The following is a 13,290-nucleotide window of genomic DNA, read 5'->3' as shown; positions in this document are numbered from 1 at the left end:
GGTGAGGAAGAAGCTGAGGGTTCAGTAGCTCTGTAAATGACTGCGTAATTGTGTTGTGGGAAGGCAGGAGAGAGTAGACCTGTCGTGTCTTGAAACCTGGCTGCGATTTTCATAAATTGTCACCTTGGTTTCAAGTGTGGTGATACTGGGAGACCTTGGTTAGAATCAGGGCTGGAAGAACTCAGCTGTATGAGGTGATTGCTTAGGATAGTTTTGAGGACAAGATGTGTAGAACATTAGATGTTAAGGATTGTGCCCTTGTGTGCTCCCTTTGCTGGGATAGAAGCTCTATCCAGCCTTCCACTTCTGCCATGTCTACTCGTGGTGGTATTTGATAGGTATTGTTCTGGCTTTTTCTCCTCAGGAAAGAATGTTCTTTTAAGATGATCGATAAGTTGAGGAGGCCCTGTTTTGTAGTAGCTACTGTCTTTCATTCTCTCCTCTTGCTGACCCCATAAATTTCATTCCCTAATTCAAGTTGGCCTTTGCACTTGCTGTTTAGAGCCCAAGATTAAGTGTTCAGAAGAGCAAGAAGAGGCAAAACATGACAGAGTGGCTTGCTTCTTACCTTCTGTTAAAAAATAACCAGACAACAGTAAACCAGCTCCTGGAGTGTTCACAGAAGGTGATGCCACCCGTTTGTCTTGGCTGCAGCAGTTGCTATAATGAGAGGGGATGTGGGGTCACTTCAGGGTTTGCCTTTGTGGGAGTAACAGGGGTTAGTTTGGAGACTGGAGTTGGAAGTTCCTCTTGGTTCCTTTGCCAGCAACCAGAGCCAGGAAAGTATCATCAGGTGCCCTGCTGAGGTTTGCTACAACTGGATAGGAAAGAAAGGCTTGTTGGAAACTTGTCTCCATTACTAAGTTGATTTGGATGTAAATCCTGGCTGTACTGCTTTGGCCAGACCTAGAACTGCTTTGGGAGGGACAAACTAAAATTTAGTTTAGTTGTTTTGCTTACAGTGCTGTTACTTGTGCTGTGTGCTGAGAGGGGCAGTTTCAGAACTACATCCTTATTTCAGAGCTGTGGCACACCATGACTCACCAGCCCTTCTGTGCGGTGCCTAAATCATCACGTGGGCTGCTGAGAGGAAGTGGAAAAAGCATTGCAGGGTGGGGGAACTGCTCAGTAACAGGAGGGGACAGTTCTTCTAAGTCTGCTGGCATCAGCTTTCCCTTAGCAAACAATGGAGACACTTCTCTTGTCTTTAGCGTGTGGGAAATTTCATCAGTTTGAGTTTTTCATGATTGCTCTCAAATGCTGTGGTTTTTTTGCTGCTAATCTCCCCTCCTCCTCCCTCCATACTTGTCCATTCAGCACAAAATGGGTTAGTCCTCGCCTTCCCAGCCTGGTTGTCCTTGCTGGAGCTTCCCAGCTGGAGGGGATGTAACTGCAGCTCCCAGCAAGGCAGGAGAGGAGATGACTAAGGCAGGTCTGGCTGTGCAACACATACAGCTTGTGAGAACTTTTCCTGTCTGTCCTAGCCAGAATAAATCTCCCTGGCACTAAGAAGTTGCTGTGTCCCACTTTTGAAGCCCTACCTGCTGTTGAGCTGCTGCTGCTGCTCAGGGAATACTAGTGCAGGATCAGAAAGGCTGAAGGAAATGTGCCCAGTATGTCAAATCTCTGGGAGGCCAGTTGATGGAGTGGGGCTTTGGTGTCCCAGCTCCTTGAGCTCTGCCTGTCAGCCTGTGAGTCCAGGGGGTCTGGGTTCTTCAACAGAGAGGTGGTCAATGGAGAAGAGCAGGACTTTTTTGTTGTCTTTTTTTTTTTTTTTCCTATTGCTGCTACGGTATCGCTTGGACTAATAATTATTTTTAATTTTGTTTTTTCCCTGCAGTGGCTCTCTACACTTCCATTTTTGGGGTATTGCAGCTACTGTGCTTGCTGACAGCGCCTGTGATTGGGTGCATCATGGACTGGAGAATGAAAGAATGTGATGATGGCTCAGAAGAGAACGAGGAGAGCAACGCTGAGCAGTGCGTAGTGTGCGCCACACGGGACATGCAACCACGTAGCAGGCCCCCCCCTGCTCTACATTATGTGTTTTGTGATGAAAGACTGAAAAGAATATTGGCTCTTCAGTATAGAAAAGAAAGCCTGAAGGAAGACTTGATAATTGCAGAGGAAAGGAGCAAACTATCTTCCGTGTCTACTAAGATCAGTCAAGAGGAGCGAATTTAAATTGTAGCAGGAGAGGCTCAGATCTCCCTCCTAGCCTAAGAGTAATAGTAACAGCACTGAAATAAGTACCCAGATGTTCCTCAGATGTTCTACTGATGGAGATCCCAGCCACCTCCATAGGCAGGCCTCTAGCCAAGCTGGTTTAGATAGAGTTGATGTGATATGTGGAGAATCTTGCTGTGAGTTCCAGTTGCTGCTGAAAGTGCTTTTGTAACACAGGTTTTGCTGTCCTTCCAGAAGTGACAAGAAAAAGAAAAAGCGTGATCGTCAGATCCAGAAAATCACCAATGCCACCAATGCCTTTGTATTCACGAATTTCCTGCTGGTTGGATTTGGAATCACCTGTCTTATTCCTAACCTACCGTTGCAGGTGAATGAGTGGAATGGATGGGGGTGCTGGAGGGGCTGGCAGAGTGGGGCAGGGCAAAAAAACAGACAGGACAGTGCCAGGAGAACGTGCTAGTGGCAGGAGGGCTTTCTGGCACTGCTGGGAAACTTCTGTACTGCTTGGGAACCCCAGGAGTTGAAACAAATAGTACCATGCAGTTTACATACCCTTGAGAGAACCAAAAGAAGCAGCTCTAGTTAAAATGTCAGATTTGATCCAGAATTTATTCACACTTAGAAGCTTCTGCAGCTGAGCTGTGTAACAACAAATACTTTCCTACCAAGATCCTCTTCAGCAGTGCCTGTGTGTTTAACCTGGGCTTGATTTAAGCTGCTGACAGTTGGAAAATTTGCTGCAAGAAGCACAGCACAGGGTTATATACAGCAGGTTATTTCTGCGTCAAATGCTGTGCCCAATGGTACATGTGGGATTGTAAACCTGTTAAAATATTTATTTTGTGGCACCACCTATTTTTGGCAGAGGAGTTTAGTGATTTTATGCTATACTTAAGCGTGCCTTGATGATATAGGCAAACAGATGTAATTTGCTCCCACTCGCGTGTTGTCCGCAATAACTTGTGGAAAATTAACTAAATTGGTCACCATGAAAAACCACTTGTGATCCTGGTCACAGGTTGCTGGGGACACATCCTTGCAGCAGTGCCATCTGCAAATGAGAGAGGTCTTGTGTGTGGTTAACCTCAGGGGCCTCTGCAAAGAAAGGAAAAGCAGTGCCTTGAGACAAGTGCAGATTTCTTCCCTTGTGGTGATATTTTTGGGTTTTGGTTCTGGGTTATCCAATCCCACCTTTGTACTAGAAAGAACAGCTTTTAGGAGTGGTTGTGTGTTGGGGTCTGGCACGCCTGGGTGGTATCTCGAATGTGATGGTTTTTTTTCTGCTTCTCTTTTCAGATTCTTTCGTTCATTTTGCACACAATTGTGAGAGGATTCATCCACTCAGCTGTGGGAGGCCTTTATGCTGCTGTGTAAGTCTCTGGTTACCTATCAAATGTGGCTGGCCAGATAAACTGTTTTGGGATGATAGGCTGTCCAGGTGAGAGGGAGATCAGGAAGTCTTTGTGGTCAGAGGGGAAAAATGATGCAACTTGTTTCCACAGTCACCACTAGACATGACAGTAACTAGACTGAAGTCCCAGCTGGTGCCTTCCTTGTTTAGCAACAGCCAGTCCCTTTGGCATAGCTACTGCAGTGAGACAGGCACAGCTCTGTGTGGGCCTCAGGTGAGACTATGGTATTGACACTAAGGTTATATAGTAAAAGCTCAAGGCTGTTTTTGTCTTACAATGAGCAGATGTGTGCATGTGCCTGGGTAAAACATTAACGTAACTGAAAACATCGCTGCTGCTCTGCTCTGAAGTTACACTGGTAAAGCATTGCTCAAGATAGCATTAGTGATGCCTCCTCCCTTTCCCAGGACAGATCATCCATCCTGTTTCCACCTTATCAAAATTATCGATAGCTGAGTCTAAATACTCTCTTCCTTGTTAAGCAATGTGTTTGGTTTTGAAAACAGATCTGCCCCTCTGTCCTGAGCTGTTGGGACAGAGGAACAGAAAGGAGATGTTCTCTTTCAGGGAATCACAGAATCGTTGAGGTGGGAAGGGACCTCTTGAGACCGTCTAGTTCATCTCTCATGCTTGAGCAAAGTCAGCTAGAGCAGGTTGCCCAGGATTGCACCCGGTTGTGTTTTGAATCTCTATGGATGGAGACTCCACAACTCCACAGACTCCTTCTGTCAAAGGTTTTGGTCCCAGTGTCTGGGGAATCCAGACTAGAAAACCCATCTAAGACTCTGCTTCAAAAATGCATAAGCTTTTGGTTTCCTGGCAGCTAGAAGTGAAAGATTTTGTCTTGGGCAAGGTAAATAAATGTATGTTGCTGTACATATCAACTTGCTTGCAAACTAATCCTGTTTGGCCATTGCAACTCTCTGGAACTTCCTGGAGTGAGGTATTTTTGCTTTGAATGTGACTTATTTCAATATTTGAAGGTTTTGACCCACTTCTTTCTTTCCTTCCAAGCTTAGTTTAACCTGACCCTTTTTAAACACTGCTCAGTCATGGAAAGAGAAAGATGGTTTCTGAAATTTGTTTTTCCATTAGTATTATCTGATATTCATCAATTCAGTCAACAGTGTTATTTAGTTTGACATAGGATCAGACTTGTCCTCTAAAAAGGAAAACACATACCTGTTGTGCAGGTTTCACTCACTTCCAAAGGGAGCAAATTGTTGTAACCAGATAAAAACAATTGCTCAGCCACAAATGGTGTCATCTGGATAAAGAGGCCCTGCTTTCAACTTGTAAATATCAACACTCTGCTCCCTGTGCAATAGGAACAGTAGTTGTATAAGCACTTCCACCTGCCTACAGTACAGCTGCAAAACAAAACAAGTTCTGGATTTTATATTAAAGTTTGAGAGTTTAGTATGAGAACAGTCTGGAGAGGAAGGCTCCAGCCTTTGCACCAGGGCCACCACTGGGTATAGCCAAATACCCTGTAAAAAGGTAGTTATACCTTAGTCCAGGAGAGAGAAGTCCTGCACATTATGCCTGTCTTGGGACCATGCTCTCAAGTTAGTCTCTATAAATTAGTCTCTATTAGTTGACTGGGAGTGTAATCTGATCTGGGTTATGTGAACAGTCAAGGTGACATATTATAATGCTGTTGCTCTCTTTGTTGACAGATACCCCTCTACTCAGTTTGGCAGCTTGACAGGGTTGCAGTCGTTGATCAGTGCCCTCTTCGCCCTTCTGCAGCAGCCTCTCTTCATGGCACTGACAGGACCTTTGAAAGGAGACCCCCTCTGGGCAAGTTCTTCTTAAATTTCATGTGAAAGCTTGAGTGGTTAAGATGGCTTTTGGCTTGGAAAACAAAAGGACTCCTGTGCATGAACCAAAGTTAAAAAACAGCTGGACTTTTACCTGTCTCTTAATCTGCTGTTACCTTGGTGCTGTCCAGGAGACCCTCCTCTGTGTGAGTAATGACTCACTGAGAGGGAAAGCCATTAACCCTTATGCTGATTTATGGAAAGGGGGGAAGGAAATGCTTTCCACTAACAGTTTATTCAGTGAGTCAAAATCTGTCAGGTCAAAGTGAGTGACTGTGAGGAGACTTCAAAATACAATAGAAATACTCTGACCCTTAAGAGCTCTTAGCTCCATTTACCAGTAAATTTTGGATTGCTGATGCTAATGTCCAAAAAGCCAAATGGCTGTTGAGGGTCAGGGGTAATGTAGTGTCTTGCTGAGAGTCTGGGCAGCTCAATAAAATAATGACATGGGTGGAGAGTTCTGGTCTCTAGGCTACGTGTGCCCACGCCAGCAGCCTGTTGCTCTTCAATCAGCCAACTTGGTGTGAAAGAGCTGCAGCTTTTTCTGTAGAACGAGACTCCCACAGCCATAATCCTGAGCAACAAACTCTTACAGTGTGTAGCTTGTACACATGGTGCTCTGGGCACAGGAGTGTAAATATAAAAACAGTGGAGGATGTTGCCAATACACTGAGCAGGGCGTGTCCTGGTTTGCCCACAGCTGAGTGACGTGGGCTGGGTTCTGACACTGCAGGGTGCGTGACTGAGCTGTCGTCCTCCCTTGCCTGCCTAATCTTGGTTTGCTTTTTTTCCTGCAGGTGAATGTTGGCTTGCTTGGCATGAGCCTGCTGGGTTTCTGCCTTCCAATCTACCTGGTCTGCTACAGACGCAGGCTAGAGAGAGAAAAAAAGCAGAAGATGGAAGATGCCAAACTTTTCTTCAAAATCAATGGCACTCCCACTGAGGAAGCCTTTGTTTAAACTGGTGCTTCACATACAACCTCCCCTGTACAGGTTCCTACCACATCCGTGGGTTCTACCTGTGGTGTAAGCCAGGATTTTCCTCCCCTGGCTCTGCCAGTCTTTGCTCACCACTGGAGTGAGGGCCGGACATCATGACTGAGATTTCCTCAGATATATGGCAGGAGGAGACTCCTTACTCCAAAACACGGGACACTTTTTCTTTTTTTAAAGGCCACACAGATATTGTGTCTTAAATTATCCCCTGATCACGCTCTCCAGCAGCAGAGAGTTTGCATAGGAGATTGGGGAGAGAAGGAATAGAGGGATGGGAGAAGAGGGAAGACAGACCATAGTTTGAGTTTGCAAATGTAACGCAGTGCAGTCTGTTTTCTCCCCCTCTTCCCCCAGCCTCGGCTGACAGTCTCAGATGCAAGCTGCACTCTCCTCCCTTCCTGAGGCTTCATAATGGTCTTTCTGCTTGATGTGTAGCTGGACCTGGTGGTTTTACTGTCTATTCAGACATACCCTAGACTGTTTCTGAGGCAGGGAAGGGGATTTTATTCCTATGTGTATGAGCACAGCTTCACTGTGTTGCTAAATGTTGGCTGCTAGCACTGACAGCTCCCAAACCTTTTATTACTGCAAACGACACAGACTGTGAGCAATGGATCTGCCTTCCATAAAGAAATGAAGAGCCTATAGTGGACTGCTGGTCCTAGACCAAGCCTTCAGAGGCCTGGAATTCTTCCTCTTCCCGGTTCACAAACCACCTGTATGTGTTTTAAACTGTCTGCAGTCCTGGAACCCTTGAGATAGGAATTGGATCTTGTTTACAGATGAAGTGCTTTTGAGACTTGTTGCCTTTTGCCTCTTCTTCCCTTCGACATGACCCTGGGAGGGGAGCAGCAATGTGTATTTAGTAAAGTGGAGAAACTTCTTGAAGCTTGAGTTCTGGGGCTCCAGATACCTTGGTGTTCACGTGTTGTGAGCTGGTGAAAAGAATCAAGAATGCAGAACACTCCTTTGTGTCTGGTAACTGGATCCTGTGGACAGGGCAGGGTGATGTGGTGATGTAATTTTTCCTTTAGCCATAGCTTATTTACATTGCTCTGACAATAGTCACCAGGTTAGTGTGACTGACCAAAATGCTGCCAGTTTGGCTGTACTAGGAGCCTTTTTGATGCTCTGTCTGGACAGAGCACGTGGTGATTGATTGTATGGTGAAGCTGACTGTCAGAGCAATATGCATGGGTAAAGGTGCCCCAGGCTTGTTCACTAGGGAGGGAATACAAAGGGAATTTTTAACCTGTTTATTTTTATAGAGGTCTTGTCTAAAGCAGACTTTTCTGCCCTTAACCTCCTTGCTGAGGCCAGTAGCTCAGGCCCTGTAGCCTTGTGACTTGTGTTAACACTGTTGGACCTGCTTGGAGCAGGACTGTGCAGGGGTGAGGATGAGCATCCCCAGCAGGCGCATTGAGCTGAGCTGGTGGCTGCAGAAAGGCTGGGGCAGAAACAAAACAATTATGAGCGGTAGTGGATCAAGGGTTGGACTTGATGATCTCGGAGGTCCCTTCCAACCCAGATGATTCTATGATTCTGTGAAGATGTGGTGGTGTTTTACTGCAAAGCCTGGCAGGGGGTAAGTCATTCAACTTCTCTGTCTGGTTGGAAAAGTACAAGACTCAATCGCTGTTGGCGCTAAGCGGAGGATTAGAAACAACACCACGCTCAGACCTTCCTGAGAGAAATTACCTGGAAACCGGGTGTTAACTCCTTCTCTGACAGTTCAAAGCCTGCAGATGCTCAGCCCAGCCAGGGCTTCACCTTTCCTAAAGAGCAAGCGTGCCCAGAGCCTGGGCAGGACGGCTGGAGCCCTTTGCCAGCGCAGGATGACGCGGCAGCTCCGTGGGACGGCAGCGCCATCTCCAGTCACTGCTCCCGCGAGCAGTTCCGATGCGAGCAGTACCTTTCGGTCTTCAGCCACTCGTTTCGAAAGGACTCGCCACTTGAGCATTTGACACATTTGTGAATTTTTTTTTTTTTTCTTAATGTGTTGCCTTTATTAAATGTGTTTGTTCCAAGACAGCCTTGTTGCCTGCTGTCAACACTTTACTCTTCTGGAACTTTTTGTCTTTTGGTGTTGATTCAGTGACCTTCCCAGCTTTTCTTTCTTTTGTGTCGAGCAATAATTAAGGAGGCAGAGTTTTGGTTAATTTTCCTGTTCACCTGGTGTACATGTTCAGAGACTCACCTGCCTAGGTTTCCAGAGGGCTTTCTGCAGGTTTCTGCATTCAATATTACAATACTTCTAAATATTTTGAGAAGAGTCCTACTCTTGCTTCAAGGTATTTGTGACACGAGAATGACAGATTAAGTACCTTTTTTTAGGAATAGCTCAGACAGGTGAGTGTCTGAGCCACCATCCACAGTCTCAGTGTCCTAAAGCAGAGAAGCTGCTGGAGGGTGTCAGTGTGCTAACTCAGCATTACTTCCACCTCTGTTTCAGAACATTGAATGTGATTGCTTCCACTCTTATGTCACTTGAATTCCTGTTATAAATGTCTCTGCAAAATAGTGGAATATAGAGTGGCATATTTTCATGAAGTCACAGTGGAGTTGCTGCTGCCTTTTAGTTTAGCTGCACATACTTCAAAGAACACCCCTTTATTTCTGCCATCTACCTCCCTACTGCAGTTCCCAGTCCCTGCCCTTTATTAGGAATACCTTCAAATCCAGTTTCATTTGAAAAAATGGTGGATATGTGACTTTTAGTGTCTCTGCTGATGTGGCATGGTGTTTAGAAGCTGCTGGTCAGCTGTGAGGAGCAGAGCTCATGCCTTGGAGTTGCAGTCCTAGTGGGTACACAGGGAAGTTTTAGCTATTCAAAGCTGAACAGACAAGTGGTGTCACCTTCTCAGGCCTTGCAACAAACTGTGGGAGTCATTGCTACAGAATGTAGTGGGGAACAGAAGTATAAATTTTATTTATTTTTTTTTTTTAAAGGGACTGGTTAAACAATGCTCTGCATCCACTAACTCAGGGAGATTTTAAGTTGCTGTAAATAAGAAAGTTGTGCCAAGGAAAGATTATTGTTCTTTCTACGTATTCTGTCTTTTGAGAATTGGTCACAGATGAAGAAAACATGCTGGGCTAAGGTAAAACACTGGTCTGACACTAGTGGGGTTTAATTTATTCTGACAGTTGTGAACCAAACTAATTTTAAAGCAGTCTCAAATATATCTGCATGCAAGATGTGCAAATACTCTACTGATTGTGGCATAACTGCTTCAGTCCTGCACCTCCTGCAGCAATGGGCTCTTGGAGGACAATATTCTGCCTCCAGCCTCTTTAAATGTTGTCATGCACAGTGCAGAAACAAACACTGTCAGGGTGGTCCTGTCACGTGGTGGATCAGGGTCAGTTTGCCTCGTTTTTTGAGGCTCAGGGAAATGTAATTGTGGATTATGTATGTTTGGAGTGGAAAACAGCACTGCTGCCTTCTAGCTGAGAGATGAAGGATCAAGAGAATTCCTGGTGCACTCCCTGTGTGCATGAGCCACCTTGTGGGAAAAATAAATGGGCTACCAAAGGCTGGAGAGCCCCAGCAATTTGAATCAATAATGTGTTTACCTTTATAACTCAAATATAGGTCAATGTGTTTAACTGCTTTCATAATTCCTAAATTATGAATTTGTAGGTCTTGGGGTTTTTTATGCCCCTTGTACCCCCCCAACCCTCATTCACATGAGAAGTGCAAGGAGGGTGGTCGTGGGAAAGACCTCCATGGAAGCATCCCCAGTGGAATGTAATGAAGCAGAAACCTCATCTGTGAGTACTTGCTGTTTGTAGGGGCCCTCAGAGTCAAGGGTGTTGCTGTGTAAAGGTGATTGCACCTTCTGAAAACGCTGCTCCTGACCTCTACAGACTCACATGGATGTAATGTGCATCCATGCTAAAAAAATACATATAAAAAATTAAATTCACAGAGTGGGGAATGGAGGATGACAGCTTTTTGCTTTCACTAATCTGTCAGTGCCTAAGCCCTGTTGACAGAGTCTTTATAGCACTAATGCAATGACACTGTGTCAAAAGTAGCAGAGAAAATCTGTGCTGTTCTGCTTTAATAGGACACTTTACACTATGACAGTAACAGCATAAAGCTATATCTGGATCCTTGAGATGAAACTGGACACAGATGTATGCAAAAAAAAAAGAGCAAATCTTGCTGAGGCTCCAACTTAACTGCAATGCTGCTACAGCAACTAAAATGTTCAACTCCCACAGCAAAGCCTGGTCTTTTCATGCTCCATCTACAAAGGAAAATTGCAGGATAATGAGATTGTAACTAAGTCAGTATATCACTAAAATGTTTTCTAGTAGGAGATTTCCCTCCTGACATGCTGATGAATTTGGAAAATATGCTACAAAATTTGAAGCAGATAGCGTAGGGTAAAAAAGAAATCTTAAAACTACAAATTTTGTTACTTTTTTCCCCCCTTTTGAGTCTTTTCTGCATCTGCAGAGCTTTTGGTATTCCCTGTGCCCCAATTTAGAACTGCAATGTACTTCTTTTCTAGATAATGGAAATGAGTATTACAGTAGGATTCCTGATGGGAAGGGACTGGTGGTTGGTGGTTTTGGTGGTTGGTTTTTTTTTTTGTTTTTTTTTTTTTGTTTTTTTTTAATTTAAAAAAAAGCCACTTCTGATTTATAATTCACAATGTTATCTTCTCTGGAGTAGCTGAAACAATGATGTGTTATGTAGCTGCATTCTTACATGTTAATTATAAACCCCCACAGCTCGTTGTTTTTCTGCCTGTGCTGCCAGCCTGTCTCTGTGCAATCTGTTTTTATCAGGTGTCCTCTACTCCACGTTGTCACCCTACTGCTGCCTGTCACTTCCTTGTGCCTGACCCTCTGTCACTCACTTTTTATTCTGGAGACAATCCCTTCTTTCAGAAAACCCCCTCTTTAACCCAAGAGCATTACCTCTCCCACCTTTTGCTGTCCACAGAATTTTTTGTGGTGTTTGTCAAAGTTGAATTGTAAGCTCCTCGGGGCAGGCCTGTGTCATCTTCTCTGTGTTTGTAAGGTGATGTGCACTCTTGCAGTACTATCTCAAAATAAAGTGATATTAAGTTAATCATTAGTTTTCCTTCTGAGGCTGAACATAATAAAAGCATTGCTTGCTTCCTAATGAGACTATGGAAGCGTGAATGCTTTACAGGGTGTCACCTGCCAAAGGGCAGGACACAGATTAAATGTTTCCTTGAATTTTTCTTCCCTAGGTTAGGAGCTAATAGCTAATGCCAATTAAGCTCTACTGGAGAATTAAAATTTAATCTCTGGAAAAAGTCCCCAAACCGTAGAGGGCAGGTTGAGAATGAGATCAAGCTCAGTTATGCAGGACAAATTAGTGTCAAATAATGAAAGATGAACAACTGACCTTAGGTGGGAATGGAGGTGTCAGCAGGAAAGCTGCACATCTCAGTTATCCCCTCTTGAGCTTGGTGATGCTAAATCTATGGTGGTTTACTTTCCCAATCCAATAATGACAATCCTTGCTCTGTGATTCCAGTGACAAAAGTGGTAAGATTAGCACTCCTTAGTGTTTTTTACTGAGTACAGGTCACAGAAAAGGGTTTTTGCTATCGCCTTCTAATAAATATCTGGGGTTCCTCTTGATGCCAAGTGCAGCCTGGGTGACTGCAGCTCAGCAGTAATATTGAAAACTAAAGACTTGAAAATGCGATAAATCATGACCTGGTGACAAGGTGGAGCCCATTACCTGAGGACACTCACCCTGTCTGACTGTAGCACTGACTTATCCCCTGGATATTTGCATTAATACCCTGATCACTAGTCATTCCCTTTCCTCACCCTCCCAAAAGAGGGGGGTCAGGAGCTGGCAAGAGGGCTGGAACACCTCCCCTGGAAAGACAGGCTGAGAAATTTGGGGCTGTTCAGCCTGGAGAAGAGAAGGTTTTGTGGAGACCTCACAGCCCCTTCCAGTATCTGATGGGGCCCTACAGGGAAGGCAGAGAGGGACTCTTCATCAGGAACTGTAGTGACAGGACAAAAAGTAATGGGTTCAAACTGAAAGGGGAAATTTAGGTTAAATACACGGAAGAAATTCTTCCCTGTGAGGGTGGTGAGGCCCTGGCACAGGTTGCCCAGAGAAACTGTAGCTGCCCCATCCCTGGAAGCGTCCAAGGCCAGGTTGGACAGGGCTTGGAGCAACCTGGATTAGTGGGAGGTGTTGGAACTGAATGATCCTTAAGGTCCCTCCCAACCCCAACCATTCCATGGTATTAGGATTGTAGAACCTCCCTAGTGGCAGGAGGGCTTCGTGGCACTGCTGGGAGACTTCTTGGGAACGCCAGCCTTAAGAGCTGAAACGATTAACTCCGCGCAGTTTACATCTCTTGAGAGACAGACCCTAAAGACGCTGCTGTAATTAAAAACATCGGAGTCGACTCAGAAAAATCCGAGGGACTGCCAGCGGACTCCGGCACTGCTGGGAGACCTCTGTACCGCTTTGGGAACCCCAAAGTCTCGGAGAGCCGAAACAAACCGCACCGGTGCAGTATAGTTTTACACCTCCTGGGAGAACCCCTAAAGGAGCCCAAAAAAACCCCAAAAAAATCGGCGGGCCGCGCTCGCGCCGCGCTGAGGGAGGCGGTGGGCGGGGCCGCGCGGGCCCCGCCCGCGCGCGGCGCGGAGGTGACGCAGCCGTTGCCGCAGAGACGAACCGCCCCGGCCCCCCCGGCCCGGCCCCCCTCCGGTGCGGCGCGCTCGGCTCGCTCGGCTCGGCTCGGCTCGGCTCGGGCTCGGCTCGCTCGCTCCATCGCCATCCGGCAGCGGGCGGCCCCGGGGGACGCGCCTCCTTGTCACCTTCAGCGGGGGCCCGGCCGGCAGGCCGCG

At 45.9% G+C, this 13,290-nt stretch overlaps 1 protein-coding gene and 1 long non-coding RNA gene across 2 annotated transcripts in view; one reads left to right on the top strand and one right to left on the bottom strand.

The window, feature by feature from the left end:
• SLC43A2 (solute carrier family 43 member 2) overlaps positions 1-10,579 on the top strand; it is a 30,713-nt gene extending 20,134 nt beyond the window's left edge. Inside the window, exons 9-13 of the mRNA XM_008930434.3 lie at positions 1,841-1,979; positions 2,422-2,554; positions 3,484-3,557; positions 5,279-5,402; positions 6,223-10,579. Coding sequence (XP_008928682.2) covers positions 1,841-1,979; positions 2,422-2,554; positions 3,484-3,557; positions 5,279-5,402; positions 6,223-6,384 — 632 coding nt within the window. The 3' untranslated portion in view covers positions 6,385-10,579. The remainder of the gene's footprint in view (positions 1-1,840; positions 1,980-2,421; positions 2,555-3,483; positions 3,558-5,278; positions 5,403-6,222) is intronic.
• On the bottom strand, positions 10,403-12,986 carry LOC108640407. Its single transcript, XR_001921155.2, has 4 exons — positions 12,805-12,986; positions 11,813-11,932; positions 11,356-11,479; positions 10,403-10,676 (listed from the first exon to the last, which is right to left on the bottom strand). It is a non-coding gene; the product is annotated as an uncharacterized LOC108640407 (long non-coding RNA).
• Between the last annotated feature and the right edge of the window lie 304 nt (positions 12,987-13,290).

The sequence above is a fragment of the Manacus vitellinus genome, unplaced genomic scaffold (assembly GCF_001715985.3).
Source record: "Manacus vitellinus isolate BGI_N305 unplaced genomic scaffold, ASM171598v3 scaffold_32_pilon, whole genome shotgun sequence".
Taxonomy (NCBI): domain Eukaryota; kingdom Metazoa; phylum Chordata; class Aves; order Passeriformes; family Pipridae; genus Manacus; species Manacus vitellinus.
The sequence above is the reverse complement of the archived record's forward strand: the minus strand, read 5'-3'. Positions and strand labels throughout refer to the sequence as shown.